General features: G+C 41.2%; 1 protein-coding gene across 2 annotated transcripts; it reads right to left on the bottom strand.

Annotated features, from left to right (window-relative positions):
- Nucleotides 1–1,209: 1,209 nt before the first annotated feature.
- LOC120667275 (E3 ubiquitin-protein ligase UPL6-like) lies at nucleotides 1,210–16,181 on the bottom strand. Of its 2 annotated transcripts, XM_039947362.1 has the most exons (27): nucleotides 16,026–16,181; nucleotides 15,718–15,896; nucleotides 14,487–14,584; nucleotides 14,280–14,407; nucleotides 12,058–12,169; nucleotides 11,695–11,875; nucleotides 11,074–11,256; nucleotides 10,676–10,858; nucleotides 9,681–9,750; nucleotides 8,644–8,756; nucleotides 8,242–8,546; nucleotides 8,002–8,098; nucleotides 6,784–6,921; nucleotides 6,304–6,390; nucleotides 6,143–6,229; nucleotides 5,601–5,738; nucleotides 5,392–5,517; nucleotides 4,840–4,938; nucleotides 4,045–4,112; nucleotides 3,837–3,903; nucleotides 3,583–3,753; nucleotides 3,417–3,506; nucleotides 3,217–3,297; nucleotides 2,465–2,538; nucleotides 2,002–2,073; nucleotides 1,821–1,910; nucleotides 1,210–1,705 (listed from the first exon to the last, which is right to left on the bottom strand). In XM_039947362.1, the coding sequence occupies exons 2-27, from the start codon at nucleotides 15,874–15,876 to the stop codon at nucleotides 1,639–1,641; spliced, it is 3,084 nt and encodes a 1,027-aa protein (XP_039803296.1). In that variant the 5' UTR covers nucleotides 15,877–15,896; nucleotides 16,026–16,181; the 3' UTR covers nucleotides 1,210–1,638. The 2 variants fall into 2 exon arrangements, with proteins under 2 accessions (XP_039803296.1, XP_039803297.1); XM_039947363.1 differs by lacking the exon at nucleotides 16,026–16,181 and having other exon boundaries at nucleotides 14,487–14,573; nucleotides 15,718–15,835.
- Between the last annotated feature and the right edge of the window lie 1,076 nt (nucleotides 16,182–17,257).

The raw sequence follows: 17,257 nt of genomic DNA, 5'->3' as shown, positions 1-17,257 counted from the left end.
CTGATTTAAGTTTTCAAGAGGTGTAAGGGCATAAATATAATTTTGTTTCTCTCTCAGGGTTCCTGATGTAAGTTAGATCTGAATTTGGTAAGTGAATTATGCCAAACTGTTGGAGATAAGCTCTTTTTTTACTTGTCATATCTTTTTAGAAGTTGACAAAACACAAGATATGCTAAGTAAAATATGACAAACTCTTGGAGATGCTCTTGCAACGGTATTGACAAGAAAACGTATCGGTACATTCTGAGGTAAAGTGTGTTTCTATTGCTATATAGTAATATTAAACATGTAATTAGTTTAAACGCTTGGTTGTGTGCATGGTGTGTGTGGATTACATATTTTGTGCTACTTCCTCTGATCATAAATAAATGACGTTCATGGTCATCTAAACTAGGCAGTTTTAAACTTGGGGTTGTATATTTCTTTTTGATGCGTTGTGCTTTGATACTTGAAAATGGTATGAGTAATCTAGACATGTATAGTGTTATAACAGCATTTTTTTAGGAATATTTATAACAAAAGTAATTATTAAAGTTGTGTTTTACAGACCGTGTGCTCATGTTTGGCTTGTGGCGTGATGTTGAAGACGTGTTAGGCGTCCGAAATATTGTTGAGCTGTGATGCATCCTCTGTCCGGGAACGATATTTTTGACTGAAATAACGTCTTTTTGTTTATTCTTTTGGGGGTCATAAAAATGGACGAATGAGTTAGATGGCATCCGTATGGGAGGTAGGAATCCACTCACGCTCTTACACGCTGCGAAATTCTTAACCGGCCTGACGAGCCTGTGCCAAGAACATGCTTCTGCCTAAATCGACCGGCCTCGAGCACCACAACAACGCCGTGCTTGACCCGATATCACATCTAGTCTAACGGGCTGGAAACTTCTAGATCTTATTAGCCATGTATTATGCTACAAGGAGGCTATCAACCAGCATTTCAGATTATTATTTGCAAGCGTGAATGTGTGATTATGGCTTAAACTCAGCTGTAATTATAGGGACTGTAACAGATCATGGCATTAATACCCCTTTACAGCCCAACTCAATTCTTAATCATTCTTAGCTTAAAAATATATGAAATATGGGCCCAGCTATTTTTAAGCCCAATACGGCTAAATTTTTGGATCCTTCGCCACCACCAGCTGCAATAGAGTCAGAGAGGCTTCATCTGTAAATTGTGCAAATCCGATTCTCCATTCCTGTTCCTTCAGAACAATAGATCTTATGCAGGGTGTTGAGCCGTGGAGAAGGCCAGAAGGGGCCTTCAAGACCTACAGGGATGCCGTTGGAAATTACGAACCATCAGGCACAAAAAAAAGGCAGGAGCAGTTGTACTGTACCACTGCCACTAGTTACAAACCAGCATGGAGGAGTTTCTGTATAAAATACATATGTACATGTTTATGGCTGATTTAAACAGCTTCTACCTATTTGTGTTGGGAGCCTAGTTAGCAGCCATTGCAACTTCCCTCCAGGCTCCAGACATCCACCTACTCTGAGAAACAACTGCTTTAACACCCCCCCCCCCTTTATGGGGCTTCCTAAGGGGCCGATGGTCGGTGCTTTGGCCCTGGGTGCCTTCAAGCTGTTCTCTAGCGGCTATCTACACTGCACAATATTGAATCCAGATCCCGATCAACTAAGATCAAAACCAGCTTCTGAATTTATGGCGTACAGCAGCTTGGTCTGCAACTGCTCCTTGCTGTTCAAGAACCAAAACAGCCGTTAGTCAGTTGGAATGGATCAACATCGAATGGCATGCACAAAATACATGCCCCATCAAGATGTACTACTGCAGTTAGTTTAAGTTTACTAACGTTTTATAGGGGGGAAGCTTCAGGAGGTTCATGCAAGTAGCCGATGTAGGCAGGCGGTCAGCATGCTCCTCCATGCCTGGAACACCAGCTCTGCATTCAAGGGTAGAAAAAAAAAAGTTAGGAGAGCATTATTTAAATCCCATCTCAATGGATGGAACATAAACTGGTAGATGTAGCAAACCTATGAATGCAAAATTTTGGTTCGAGGTACTGGAATCCAAGGAGTGGGCCACGAGAACATCCGGTCACAAACCTGTCCATTTATTTGCATCAACATAAAACATCTTTCTAAAGGCGAGCCTTGATTTTAAATAAAAATGTCATTAGTATACTTCTACTAGTCAACATTCAAGTATTCAACAGCTCATGACATGCAAGTCATAGTGAATATGTGCTACCTTACATGCCAGGATTCAAAGAGATGTCTATAAAAAACAGAGGCACAAGGGAAACAAACATGTACTAATGCAAAAGCGAACTTGACAACATAAGTAGTCCTCATTAGCATAGAAAACCACAACTAGACCAATCGTTAACATCTTAAGCTCCATCAACTAAATTTACAGAGGATAGTTTCTTCAAAAACAGGAAAAGGATAACCATCACAGGAAGGAAAAATTAAACCCAGTAGAAGAGGCACCAACTTGAGAAATTTTTTCTGATTGTCTGAACTGAAGCTCTTCAGGACCTCCCAAAACATCTCAATGACCTCATGGTCCTGAAAGAATGTTAGATAGGAATTAAAAAAATATGACCTTTGAATGTGAACCTCAAGAAACCCACCTAGCAGTAAAAAAGTAAAGATAATTCTGGACCCATATTGTTACAGCCCTGAAGCGGGTAGGCCCAACAGGGGGGCTATTAAGGCCCGCGGTACTGCCCATGCACAATGTAACACGTGTTAAACAGCAGGTACACCCTCCTAGAGGATGGTTACTTGCCCATTAAACTGTGTGGAGTCTTCTAATAGGCTGCTTAGGGGTCAAGTCATGTAGTCATCTCTATAAATATAACAGGAGTTGTAGCTATTAGAGCAAGAGAATTAAAGGGTTAATCTCCCTCCCTCCCACACTCACTCACTACCATGCCGTTGCTGCCCACCAGCACCATGCCAGCAGCAGCCTATCGCCTCCTACTCCCTCCCCTAGTAGGGCCAGCTAGCCCTAGTGGAGCCGCTCACCCACTCCTTCCTCCAATTTTTCTCCAATCAACCTAATCCCTGCTTCACGAAATTTTGCCCGTAACTCATGCTGTCAGCTAGTTTGAAGCTAAAAGTGGGCTCCGTCTGTAATTCAATAGGGTTGCAGATTTACATGTCATGTAATTCAATACGGTTGCTAGGATACATTTGAGTAACAAAAAGATGCCCCTTGCAACATAAGAAAGCAACACATACTGGATGATATCCTGCAGAATAGTTGGTGTTTGACCGCAAGTCATCAATATCCAAGCTTTCCAAAGAGCCAGATATGAGAACCTGCAGGAGACAACTTAGTAACATAGATAAGGAAACAAGGTAGGAATATACTATAGTAATGTCAGAAAAAATTACCATGAGAATTAAGCAACGTAGTGCTAATGTTACTGTTGAATTACCTGAATTTCATGTTCATTGAACATATCAATCCAGTCTTTTGGTATAAGCTGTTGAAAACCTCGCAAGAAGTGTGTACTTTGTGCACGAATCTATGATTGAAATCAAAGCAAAGTATTTAGCAAAGCATTCCCATGCAAGAAAATAGCATACCAACAATATTTTTACCTGGTAGTTTAACCGATGATTGGCAACAAGATGGATAAAAGTAATAACATTATCATTAGTAACACGCATGTCTCTCCCACCAGGGAGAAGTTCTTCTTCACACTGTTCACCATATTCATTATTCACAATGACAAAATACAGTTCCAGTTCTGAGATATCACCGTTGTAATGCTGAGCAGGGGGGAAAAAGAAAGATCAGGAGGCGGCATTTTTTAACATTAGATTGACAGAAACTATGTCACTGTATTTTATACCTTTAAGAACAGAAGATGTCGATATAATTCTGGATCCAATGAAGGAAGATCATTTAAAAAATTGTACCTGATAGATGAGTAGAAGATCATATACACAAGCTAATATCAACAAAAAAAAATGTATAACACAAACAGCATAATAAAATAAAAACATATGACACCCATGCATGCATGCACACACAGAAATAGAGGGAGGGAGAGGGAGTACTTTTGTTTCAACTTGCTCAAGAAGAACGTCGCAAATGGCAAGTCCACAAGTATGCCCTCATACATTGCCTGGGAAATATAGATCATAGCCCAAATCATGAGAACTTTTAGGGATCCACCAAATCATGAGAACAAAATTAAGAAGACGCATAGCAGTCAAATGTGCAATTGGAGAAATTTGGAACCAATATTGATAAGTATACAAGAGATAGCATCAGACAGCTTGCATGGACATTCCTTCACAAAACTTCTGCAAGGAACTGCATAAGCACCCAAGAGACTAATAGATACTCCCATCTCTTCACTATACAAAACATATACTAGTTTTTAATATCCTTTTGTCAAAGCATAAGGCATATATCAATTTTTTAGGACGTTCTCTTTCTTTCCAGATTAACCTTCCCTCACTAATCACTATTAACAATTTATAAGTAAACTTCTATAAACCATTCTCTCGTATTCTCAAGACATTTAACACCAACACATCAGTCATTTTTTCAAGCAATTTCTTGGTTTCATGGGCTCCTTTAACCACCATGCTCAAACCTAATACGCCTTACAAAAGCAAAGGAAGGGAGTACTGTATTTGCAATAGCACATTCATGGATCTGAGTATCCCTAGCTCCCTGAGTTCCAAGAGCTGGAGCTGGGGATAAACTGAAATAATCTTGATTCCCCTTTAGACTAAAGTAAAGACTTAAAGCACTTTATTTTAGCCCACAAACTCCTGCAGGAATCTAGGAGCTAGGTCTAGTACCAGTTTAGCAATTGGAAAAGGGGGGCATGATCAAAATACCTTTCCAAGGAGACTTCCAAGAAAATGGAAATATTGCAGGTGTAGTTCATGAACCAATCCTGATGCGGGGTTTGGGTACAGAAGATGATCAGCTGTCTCCTAAGAAAGGAAAACCAAAAATTCCAACAGAAGCCTGTGAGGTCTTTTCCAAACTGTAAACCAATAAATGCATATAATAGCTATCCCATCAGAGCAACTGTATTTGTGACACAAAAAGATAAATATATTTGTGAAACAGGAATCTACGAGTAAACTTAATAATATGCAACAGGTCACATTGGATGAATGAAATCATCTAAAAAAAAGATGCCTTGGCGGTATCGCTACATGAGCTGCTCCTACAGAAGCTTTCTACGGACAACTAGCCTTGTCCACGCAAGAATGTTTGTCGCATTTTTCTATTTTGTGGTGAGTATGTGGCGCTGTGCTAGTCTCTAGTAAAGGGTGTGTGTCTAGGGTAGGGATCTTCTTTGCCCTACTACTACTACTACTATTCTTAATGAAATGATGCACAACTCTCCTGCGTGTTTGAGGGGGAAAAAAAGCGGATACCTTGAAGAGACCATACTGTACATCAAAAGCAGCTCGAGTGATATTTTCCATGAAATCTTTGAAAATTCCGCCACCATCAATTCCAGCCTCTTCCTCACCATGCTCATTAATAAATGACACTCGGATCTACATACATCAAGAATATTTAAGTGTCATTAAGAAAATGTAACTGTTTCATACAATATTTAGCAGATCATTGTCAATCATACCGGTCCTTTGAGATCCTCTTCAGAAAGCAGACTTAGCTGATCAAAAGCATCTTCCAGAAGTCGATTTCTTCTTATTTTGAACCGATGTCTTGTCAATGCAGAATGTGATGCCGATTGTCTAGAACTTGACAATTGGGACTACATGTAGAAAAAAAACAATCTTTTAAGACATTATCCTAAAAGATGTGCCAGTCTTATCAGGAGCATATCAGCTGGGAACAGCCTAAGTATTACAAATTGCTCCGCAACGAAAACTTGAATCCCCAAAAACAATGCACATCTTTAGCCTATTGCCCTATTGGTGGGTCTTTGTTCAGACCCATGTTAAATTTCAAGAGCAAATCAATCCGTGTGAACAGTGCTTTGGTCATTTTGTGCAATTCCAGCTGAAACTGTCCAACGTAACAGCACCATTTTTCCTCCGAATTTCGTCAAAGCTTCTAGCTATGTTTTTGAGCAATTTGCAACAATTAAGCTGTTTTCAACCAATATGTGCCCGTCTTATTCAGCACTATTTACATGATAAACTAGCAGTAACTTACAGTGAATATTTTGACTCTACTAGTAAATGGCGCCAAGAAAGGAGCAAGCTTTATAATCTCTGATGCTCGAGTATTGCCAAGTATTGCCTGAGACATATGCACAGCCTTAGTAGAACAATTGAAAGACAGTTCAGTTAATAAAATAGCATGGTGTTCACTACCTGAGACACAAAATTTTCACTTGTTGCTTCTTGAGAATAGAAATCACTTGCAGAAGTGAATGGGAGTCGGCTGTTCCAGTCTTGCAACTGCAATTAGGTTGCAATTTTAGTTAACCTAATGGACAGCTATACAGTCAATGGAAAGAGCTCACACGAAGACAAAATTCATATTAATCATCAAGAAGGAAAACAAAATAAGTGTAAACAAAAAAATGCTCAAACATCTTGTAAATGAAGAACCCTTGGCCCAGGGAAAATTCGAAATTCAGGACACATAATCATGTGTGCACATCACTAAGACAGGCCAGTCTGAAACAAAAAGAGAATTGAAACTACAGTATCATTGTCATTTTGTCAAGACTCAACATAAGAAGTATGATTCAAAGTACTACCAAAAAAAAAACAACCTGCAAAAAAAAATGAGAGTTCAAACAATCCTAGAAAAGGAAACAACAGGGGTATTCAGACAAGAGTACCAACCTGTGTGAGTAGTTCAGATAACCCAACCCTAGCTCTGGTTTTGACATTCTCCACTGACAATTTTTTGAGGCCTGAAGGGTTGGGTGCCACTTTCAGAGTAGAAGAGGAAGGAATAACCCACAGAAGTTGCCATAATGCCTGCAGATTTAATGCAGTATTCAATTGACACCAACAACACAAAAGGTGCAATGTAACATGCAAGTCAAATGTTGCCAATATTACAGAACAGCAAATGACACAGTGGAAACAATAGCTTGATTCACGCAATCTTTTTGACAGTTCAAAATGTAATACTATAATTGTTAATATATTGATATTGTTAGTTAAATGTACATGCCAGGACATTAAGGTTGAATTCCCATCAGCATTACTCCAGGAATTGCAGCTAGATAGATCACGACCAATAACAGAGCTTCCAAGACCAAGAGTGAGTAATAATGACAGAAAGCATGAGATGGCCTCAGTAGCTAAGTTTGCTACAACTATGATTTTTCAAAAGATTGTGTAAGTTTGCTACAACTACAATGTTTCAATAGATTGTGTATTCAACACAGAGAGTATAAAGATAGGGATGGTTGCTCCGTGGAGCGAACCGTACTCGATCCGTCGATCCAAACAACATATCATGGAGCAGCGGCCAATCCATTATACTCTTCTGCTTTGACCCGGTGCTCCATTGGATCGCGCGGGTCGATACTCAGCTATCATGCAGCAGCCAGCACCCCTGCACGTGGGCAAATTTGCCTTGTCCGTTCACTTGCCAAAGCAGATGGCGCGGTGGCGGTAAGCGACCGCGAGTCTGCGACAGCATGGTGCTTAATTGGCTACAGGCTGTCGCTCATGATCCAGAGCTCATGTTCTCCTCAGGCAGGCGGCCACTCTTGCTCCCCTTGTAGCTAGCCGGCTACTCCCTTGCCGGCTGCTCAATCATTTGACGACATGTCAACGGACGCGACGACTAGCTCGCAGCAAGGCGCAGGCGATGCCTCACGCTAGGCGTCACAGCCTCTGGTGGTGGATCGAACCTGTTGACCCTTTGGTTCTATGGGTCACGATCCACTAACCATTAGCTAATTCCTGGTTTATATTAGGGGCTCTCTTGGGTTATTTTTATGGATCGGTTCGATGATCCAACGGATCGAACCGCACCACCCCCATCCTTAAGCAAGTAAATGCTTCATGGCAACACAATGTAGCAATAGTATTGCAATATTCTACCTGTTTTAAAATGAGAACGAGGGACTTCAAATCTTTAAGTGAAAGAGGCTTCTCTTGTTCATAGAACTCCCCATTATCAATGATCTTCAACATGTGCCTGGTACAAGGTGCAAAGACAAAGCATCATGAGCATCTGAGGAAATACAATGCACTTCTACTACATTCCAATAGCTTGACAATATATGCTGTTAGAAAAAAAAAGAGAGAGCAAGAGTTTCAATACATGAAAAATTGCCTTACTTGTATATGGGACAGAATACAGACATGGGCAGGAGCCAACCAGGAGCATCTGCAGGTAATGAAGATGCAAACTTGGAAAAATATGGCCATCTTCGGTTTTCATGGCATCGTTTTATAAAATTCCATAGTGCAGGAACAATTTCAGTCCGGTACGCCAGCACAGTCATAATCCGCTCTAGAGGGAATGTGTTGAATGTGACATGAAGAAAAGCACAAATAGACCCTACAGCATCCACTTCAGCATCTGACGGTCCAGAAAGATCAGAATGGTCTGTGCTTAATCTAACTCTGAAGAGTGCATTCACCTATGCATTACACAACCTATGGTCAAACAGGATAAGAGAACATGGATCCCAATGGTTAATAAGGCCAAGAACATCAGCAGTTGTTTAGGATTCATACCAAATGTTGAAGTAGCTTTGAATCAATTGCCGTAGTTATCTGTCTTTCCAAATCAACATCAAGACCATTTTTAACATCAACATCCATAGGCATCTCATCATCATCATCTGCCCCTGTACGTATTTTAAGAAAAATTCATATTAGAAGTTTAGAACTTACTCAACCCAGCTTAACCAATTAATCTGATCTTTTTGCAATAACCAGATCCCACAGGGAACGTAGTCCTAGTAAATAGCCTAGTAATTGCCTTAACAGGGATGATTATTGGCAAGGCACATGACTATGCATGGATGAAAAGGAGTTACAGCCTGTTTAGAAAAGGATTTACTTTTGGGTTTCAATCTAACCCTAACTATTTGAATCCTAATACATCATCCAAATTAAGCCCCAAGTAATTTTGAATAGTAATCATTTCCTCTCAGATAGTTGAATAGCTCCTCAAACTGAATTATTTTCTTCTAAGATCAGAATATCGGGCCTGCTTGGTTGGATGCCAAAATTTCAGCATGCCAAAATGTCGGCATGCCAATTATTTTTTGCCAAAACCTTGGCAAGTTTAGAATAGCATTTGGCTAAGTGGGCTGCTTTTTTGGCCTTCAACCAAATGAGTGTCAAAATTTGTAAGCTTGCCCATATTTTGGCATGCCAACATTTTGGAAGCGAACCAAGGCATATTCATCATATCCATGTCGATCAGGGCCCAAGGCATGTGGAGCTGTGGTCATGTGGGATAAGTACTCTATCACTTTGCAAGGTAGGTTCAAGCTACAGCTGATATGTCCTAATCCTGAATTCATATGTTAATTCGTCCAGTTCAATGAATAATCCACAAATATAAATGCACAAAGGGTTCATCACAAAACCTATGTTTCATTGTAAAAGTAAATGAAGTGCACTGCATGTTTTCTCCCAATCACAGCTCACAAGGACCCCCAATAAAACTGAATGGTGCCAATACTGCTATGTAAACACATAGATTACTAAACCATGACACCAACAGATTACAGGTTCTTATAATTCGATGGCATGTAACTTACTTTCTGTAGGTGATGTGACTGCTGGCAACGTGTCTAACAATGACGTAGAAACAGTGATGATGTCAGCCGCCTGGTTTGGAAAGAGCATACACGGAAAATATTTATAAATCAAAACATTACAGATGTGGAAAACAACAAACCAGTACCCATTTTAGCCATCACAAGAAGAAAAGATTAATTTTATTAGGAACAATTAAGTAGAGAGGAATAAAAAGACCCTGCTAAATTCTAAAGACAGTATAACTCATATAACCAACATATGAAAATGAATAAATGTCATTGACTAACTATCAAAATTAGATTATACAGTTTTCTTTTTCTTTTTCTTTTTGTTACCACTAGAGTCTTTGCATCTGAAACTTGAAGTCACTATGTTGTGGAAAGATTTTAGTAGCAGTCTTCCTCACATCCATAACAGAACATTTCTTGTCAATTGAATAAACCAATCAACTAGCCGCAATCAATAACGTCAGCATTACCAAATAAAATCTAGTTTACCATATGCCCATACAATTAGACCAACTCCACAAGAAAACGAAAAATGTTTTTAAAAAATCATGACCGTGTGTCAAGGATGTAGACCGCTAAAGGGATCAGACCTGTAAAGAGGCTAATCGGGTACTGGTAAACTATACTCTGAATGAGCAAAGTGGAAGCAAGTATTGAACTCAGATTTATAATCTTTTCACATAAGAAAATAAGAGAAGAAACATCTACATTGCAAGTAGCATAATATGATCATGAAGCCTAAGTGGTAAAACAAATCAGCAGTAACAAACAACCTATTACTCGCCATAGATAATTGAGCAATCAAGGATATTAAATTAAATTAATATATGTCTGGACCCAAAAATACTTATCTGAAAGAATGAAGCCTTAAAAGCTAAGTCTAGGATAGGGACCTACTCATTTTCCCAACACAAAGCTGATTTTGGTGCATTTTGACCTTAAATAAAATGCCGTAGAAACACAAAATGTAGAAGTAGAACACCTACTGTGTCAGAAGCAAAATTTGCATCGGACAAAATCGAGGTTGAAGCTTCAAGAACATTTGCAAGGACACAAGCATATCCTGGATGATTAGCTGATATATCATTTGGAAGAACATCAGCAAGACTGGGCAAAAAGCAGGCTATTTGATGGATATAATATTTGCTGATTCCATTAACTGTGAAAACCTGGAGTATAAAAGCAACCATGTGAGATATATTACCGATCAAATAATTGATCAAGGCATTTAATTCCTCAAAGAAACTAAAATTTCTTACAGGGACATCGTTCATATTAGAGATTAATATTAGAGTAAGACTTGAGACTCCACAACAACGTGTATCAGTCATAGGAAATATTCCAAACAGGAATAGACAAACAAGAAAATAAGGGAAATGCTGACCTTCTTGAGTTGCGGCAAACGATGCCATAGAAATGGGATGGACAGAAGCTGAGAGGAGAAACTCCACCTTGGATCAACTACTGGACAACAACAAGGATGATGGCCAACATGTGAAGCAACAAGGATGAAAACTTGTTCCAGCGTAGATGCACTATCAAATTGCCCAAAATTTTTGTCCTTTTGCTGAATCATGATCGTATCCATCAGAGAAAATCACAGAACAAACTATTGAGTATTGAAGTATGGTACAGTTATTACAGCCAACTCCATTTCCACTAGACAGATGGTCCCCCCCCCCCCCTCAAACCTACTAGACAAATGAATGACAGAACAAGGTTTGCCTAAAAAGGTAAGGCTGATTGGTATGCATGGTTCGGTTGGTTTCTCACAGTTACATGAGTGCAACATGCCTAAGGTGTTACAGAACAAAACACCACAGTTTCATGTTTAATCATAAAGGGGATTGTTCCTTAAAATTGAAACCAGCAATTATATCAAAAAAATAAAGGAAATAGAGCCGTTTGACCTTGAGTAAGTGCAATTATCACTTGTTTCTGGATTAATACATCTTCCAGACAATGGTATAGAAGACCATTGCACAGAAATAGACACAGAACTTACCGGTACAGATATAATAATGTCCCGGAATAAGCAATAGATCTTTCTCCGCTGAAGATACCCAACTACTTTGCAGTTCCATGGAAGTTTAGGATTTATTAAGCAAGCTACAGTTTCTAGTAACGAGACAGAAGGCACTGATGTGCTTCCAGGTGCTGTCAAAAGTTGGCTACCCCAATCATGCCTGCCAAAACATAAAACCAAGTCACATGTGCTGATGCTAATTTTTGCTGCAGATGAGCTTGCACATGTACAGTGGGGAGAGTCTCCCGTCAGAGACAAAAGAAGATACTTTCACATGTGGTCGGAAACAATTAAAGCTAAAGAAGAATATCCCCAAAACCAGTTTTGCATAATTGAACTTGCCTCTTTTGATAGACTGCTTGCACACAGATGAGTGCAAGTTTTTTTACTCTGTGAGCAACAAGTGGTTGCTGTGAGGAGTCATTTACACCAGCAAAGAGAGTGACAGTATCTCCTGCAACAAAAATGGAGAATAAACAATTACAGACAAGGATAAAGAAACAGGGAAAACAAATACAGATATGATGATGAGAAGATTGTGCGCAAGTTAAATGCAGGTCATAACAAATATTATAAGAACCAGAAAGATCCCAAAGAGTTCAAAAATGCAATAAAACACTAAGTCACTAACAATATATGCAAATTAGCTCTTCCAAATTAACATTCATTATATTATCCATCATGAAAATCAACATCAGTTTAGATGCATCCTCATCCAAATCAACATTCATTGTACTACCTCTCATGATTTGTGAGTAGTAGAATTAAGTAGGAGTAAAACAAAAACAGAACAAAGAGTACACCTGAATGCCTTAATTCTATTTTCCTTTACTGTTTCTTAATTAGAATCTTACTTCAAAAGTAGGTCTACTTAAATTTTTTTAGGTTGTAGTATAAACAAGATGCAACTCAAAATTTTCAATTTTGGCATAGGGTAACCTAAGCTCTAAGAAATAACAATAGAATATTTGCATACAAACAACAACAACAACATAGCCTTTTTTCCCAAACAAGTTGGGGTAGGCTAGAGATGAAACCCGAAAGAAATAAGTTCAAGGTTCAGGCACATTGATAGCTAGTCTCCAAGCGCTCCTATCCAAAGCTATCTCTTTAGAGATATTCCAATCCTTAAGGTCTCTCTTAACCAACTCATCCCACGTCAGTTTAGGTCTACCTCTACCCCTCTTTACATTATCGACCCGCTCAAGAACCCCAATACGCACCGGCGCCTCAGGAGGCCTTCGTTGGACATGTCCAAACCATCTCAGCCGATGCTGAGTAAATTTCTCCTCAATTGGTGCCACCCCGATCCTATCCCGAATAACTTCGTTCCGGACTCTATCCCTCCTTGTGTGCCCGCAAAACCACCGCAACATCCGCATCTCTGCTACACTCAGTTGCTGCACATGTCGCCTTTTTGTAGGCCAACATTCAGCACCGTATAACATCGCCGGACGAATTGCTGTCCTATAGAATTTGTCTTTTAGCTTTTGTGGCACTCTCTTGTCACAAAGGATGCCAGAAGTTTGCCGCCATTTCAACCAGCCAGCTGAAATTCTATGCCTAACATCTTCATCAATGTCGCCATCCTTTTGTAGCACCGATCCTAAATACCGAAAAGTATCCTTCTGGACTACCACTTGCCCATCTAGACTAACGTCTCCCCCCTCATGCCTAGTCGCGCTGAAATCGCACATCATGTACTCGGTCTTGGTCCTACTAAGTCTGAACCCTTTCGACTCTAACGTGCGTCTCCACAGCTCTAACTTCCTATTAACCCCTGCCCTACTCTCGTCAACTAGCACCACATCATCAGCAAAGAGCATACACCAAGGGGTCTCACCTTGTATATCCCTTGTGACCTCATCCATCACTAAAGCAAATAAATAAGGGCTCAATGCTGACCCCTGGTGTAGGCCTATGTTAATAGGAAAGTCAGTGGTGTTGCCATCACATGTCCGGACAAACGTCGTCGCATCCTTGTACATATCCTTAATGAGGGTAATGTACTTAGTTGGGACTTTGTGCTTCTCCAAAGCCCACCACATGACATGTCTCGGTACTTTGTCATATGCCTTCTCAAGGTCAATGAAGACCATGTGCAAGTCCTTCTTCTGCTCCCTATATCTCTCCATCAATTGTCGTATTAAGAAAATCGCCTCCATGGTTGACCTTCCAGGCATGAACCCAAATTGGTTTTGGGTCACACTTGTCACTCTTCTTAGGCGATGCTCGATAACCCTCTCCCAAAGCTTCATCGTATGGCTCATCAGCTTAATCCCACGGTAGTTAGTACAACTTTGAACATCGCCCTTGTTTTTGAAGATAGGTACTAATATACTTCTCCTCCATTCTTCCGGCATCTTGTTTGACCGAAAAATGAGATTAAAAAGCTTAGTTAACCATACTATTGCTCTATCTCCTAGGCATCTCCACACCTCAATGGGAATACCATCAGGGCCCATCGCTTTACCTCTCTTCATTCTCTTCAAAGCCTCCCCGATCTTCAAAGCATACATTGTCAAAAAAAAAGGAACAATTTGAAATAGTATTATGATACTTACCACCACGTTTAACATATTGTAGCAGCAAATTGCAGACTTGACAAAGTATAGCAACATCATTGTCCTCATTTGCATTGAAGAAAAACAGCAATTGACGAAGAAAGTCAGAATTAGTGCCAAAGCTGTTCCTGTTTTAGTAGCCAAGGTAATCAGAGAGCTTGAAGATGAACAGGGTAGGATGTATCATTAGGGTTAGGTAATGCATACCAGTCTATCCTCTCACAATGCTCCCCGAAAGTAGAGCAAAAGTTCTTCCGAATTTCTGAACGTGCCAGTTCCAAAGCCTTCTTACCTCTGAAGAATTTCTGCAGCTTATAATTAGTCAACTTCTATATTTTGTGAACTCAGGTATGTGTACTTAAGCAGACAATAATGATCATATCCAGGGGTGTGTAAGGAAAATGTAGCAGAGTGGCTCTTCTCTAAAAGACAGTCAATGATGGTTCAATATGATAAAATGCAAAGATGCTTACATAGGCGCTTAAAGAGAGAGAATATTGGCTGTATCATGAAGTGCATACAGAGGAGCCCTAACTTCCAACGGGAGAAGTTTAACATGTGTGCTTAAATGGTTAACAAAATAAAAGATTGTTTAAGCATCAATTGCCACAATGCACACAATCTTCTCTTACAATTTTCTTTTATGCTGATTAGTAGCACCCAACTCTACAGGATCCCTTGAAGTACCTAACACCTTCTCAAGCGGTGATGCCACTCAAGAGCACTCATGCTCTCCCCTGAGTCCACCATTGTAAACAAAAACAGGTGACTGGTGATAAGCACCTTGTTAATTCATGGTGTCGCATATAGCCTAATCCACAAAGGCAAAACAGAGGACTTCCCCTCATATTGTAACATCCGGAAAACCAAAAGCCAGGACATACTATTAACCCACATGAAATGACAAGGCGAACAGATGCATGAACCTCCCCCATTGTCCGCTTGCCTCATCACACCCGACAAACCAACAGGAAACTGCCACAATTTGTCGAGCAGGTATCACACCCCTGATTTCCCATGTTCCCGCCCAATCATGCAAAAGAGACAAAATTTCTTCAAATGCAATTACAACAGCTATCCATATCTTGTGTTAACAGGAAGTGTGGACACAATGTTCATTCCCCTCGGGCCAATCTCATCACAAAAACAGAAAAGGAAATGAGCCAATGTATCACATAGTTGCTACGGTTGCTCAAGCTAGAGGTCCACCTTAATGCCCAGACGCCTACAGCTCTATTCTAACACAGAACCCGTCTCCACCAAAACTAAACTAGCTGAACCATCACCATTTGACAACGCCGAAAAGCCCGTAGCCGGATCTCAATGCACATCACACTACAGAGCTAGCTAGCTAGCTAGCTACACCCCACCCGATCGCGCTGCTGCAACACCTAGCCCCTAGCCACACAACGGGCACCGGCGCGAGTCGTGAACAGACCTGTATCTTGGTGGCGGATGAGTTCTGGAGGCGGAGGCCCTGCCGGCGGCGCCGCTCCTCGCGCGTCTGCTCGAGCAGCACCTTGCGGTCGCGCTCCTTGTTGCTCCGCCCGCCGAGGTCCACCCGCCTCCGCGCCGACGGGTCACCGGAGAAGAACATAGCCGCCACCCCCAACCTGCCTGCACCCACGCGCCCGCGCCCGGGCCGCCCACCGACCACCGAAAAAGGGGAAAAAATCAGCAGAAAAATAGCAGAAAATTAAACCGAGTTCGCGGAGAAGGGGAAAAGCGCGGGCGATCGGATCGTACTGGAATGAGGCTCGAGGCGCGATCGGGGAGACGCTAGGGTTTGGGGAGCGGGGAGACTTCGGGAGGGGGGCAGAGCGAGGGGGGCCCAGGCGGCGACGGCACGAGACGAGCCGCGCACGGACTCGGGAGGGGAAAGAGGAGTCGAGAGTCTCGACTAGGGATGGCAATGGGTACCCGAAACCCGAAACCCGATGGGTTTTTCTCCATTAGGGTACGGGTTTGGGTCAACTTTTAGACCCGTGGGTTTATTAATGGGTATAAAGTCCTACCTGTTGGGTTTATGGGCACGGGTTTGTTCCTATAATACCCGAACCCGTGAACCCATGGGTTTTTTAAACCCGATCCAACATAGAGCAATTGTCATTTTATTTTGTGAGTTTCTAACGAATTTAACATCCCTTTCCTTCAATTCTTATTTTAGTGAACCCTTAGGTGATGGGTATGGGTGTTGTCGCTTTGCAGTTGTCGTGTTTGTATATGCATGTGATGGATTTATGACTTTGCATGGTGTTATGATCATTTAAATATAGAGCTAGTGAACATAGATTTCTTACTCATAATACACTACAAATGATGTTTATTATGTTAAACTTATTGATCATAAAAAAATTGTATAGTAAAGTGTAGACCCACGGGTAACCCGTGGGTACCCGCTAACTCGATGGGTTTGGGTTTGGGCAAAATTCTAAACCCGTCACGGGTATGGGTTTTTTAATGGGTTCAAATATTTTTCATGAGTTTGGGTTTGGGACGGCTAAATCCGATGGGTTTAGACCCGTTGCCATCCCTAGTCTCGACTCGAGACGGTGGGGGCGGGTGCGGGTGCAGGCCGGCAAGAGGCTTGGGATTTGGGAAGACGGGGAGAAGGGCGGCGGGTAAATTGACGGGTTTGCCCGTGTTGGCCACTGCGCGTGCGTATGCCGCGGCTCTGCGCCTGGACGCAGGCAGTGACGTGGGGTGATGGGTGCTGACGTGGCCGAGCCTGTGGCCGTTCGTGCGAGCAGGGACGGGATCGAGACCAGGCGGGTCGAGGTCAACGTAGTCAACCGTTTTATATTCTCGGAGCAGCTGAGTTAAATATATTTTCCGATAGTATTCGAATTCGATGTGGTTCGGAAGGTTTTTATCCGTTTTATATCCAATTCTGGATATTCAATATTCGTAACCAATTCGTATCTGAATACTTAAAACTACATTTTTACGATGTCAGTATTCATTACAATCTTAGCTAG

This window comes from Panicum virgatum, chromosome 3N (assembly GCF_016808335.1).
Source record: "Panicum virgatum strain AP13 chromosome 3N, P.virgatum_v5, whole genome shotgun sequence".
In the NCBI taxonomy this organism is placed as follows: domain Eukaryota; kingdom Viridiplantae; phylum Streptophyta; class Magnoliopsida; order Poales; family Poaceae; genus Panicum; species Panicum virgatum.
Note: the sequence above shows the minus strand (reverse complement) of the source record. Positions and strands in the feature narration are given on the sequence as shown.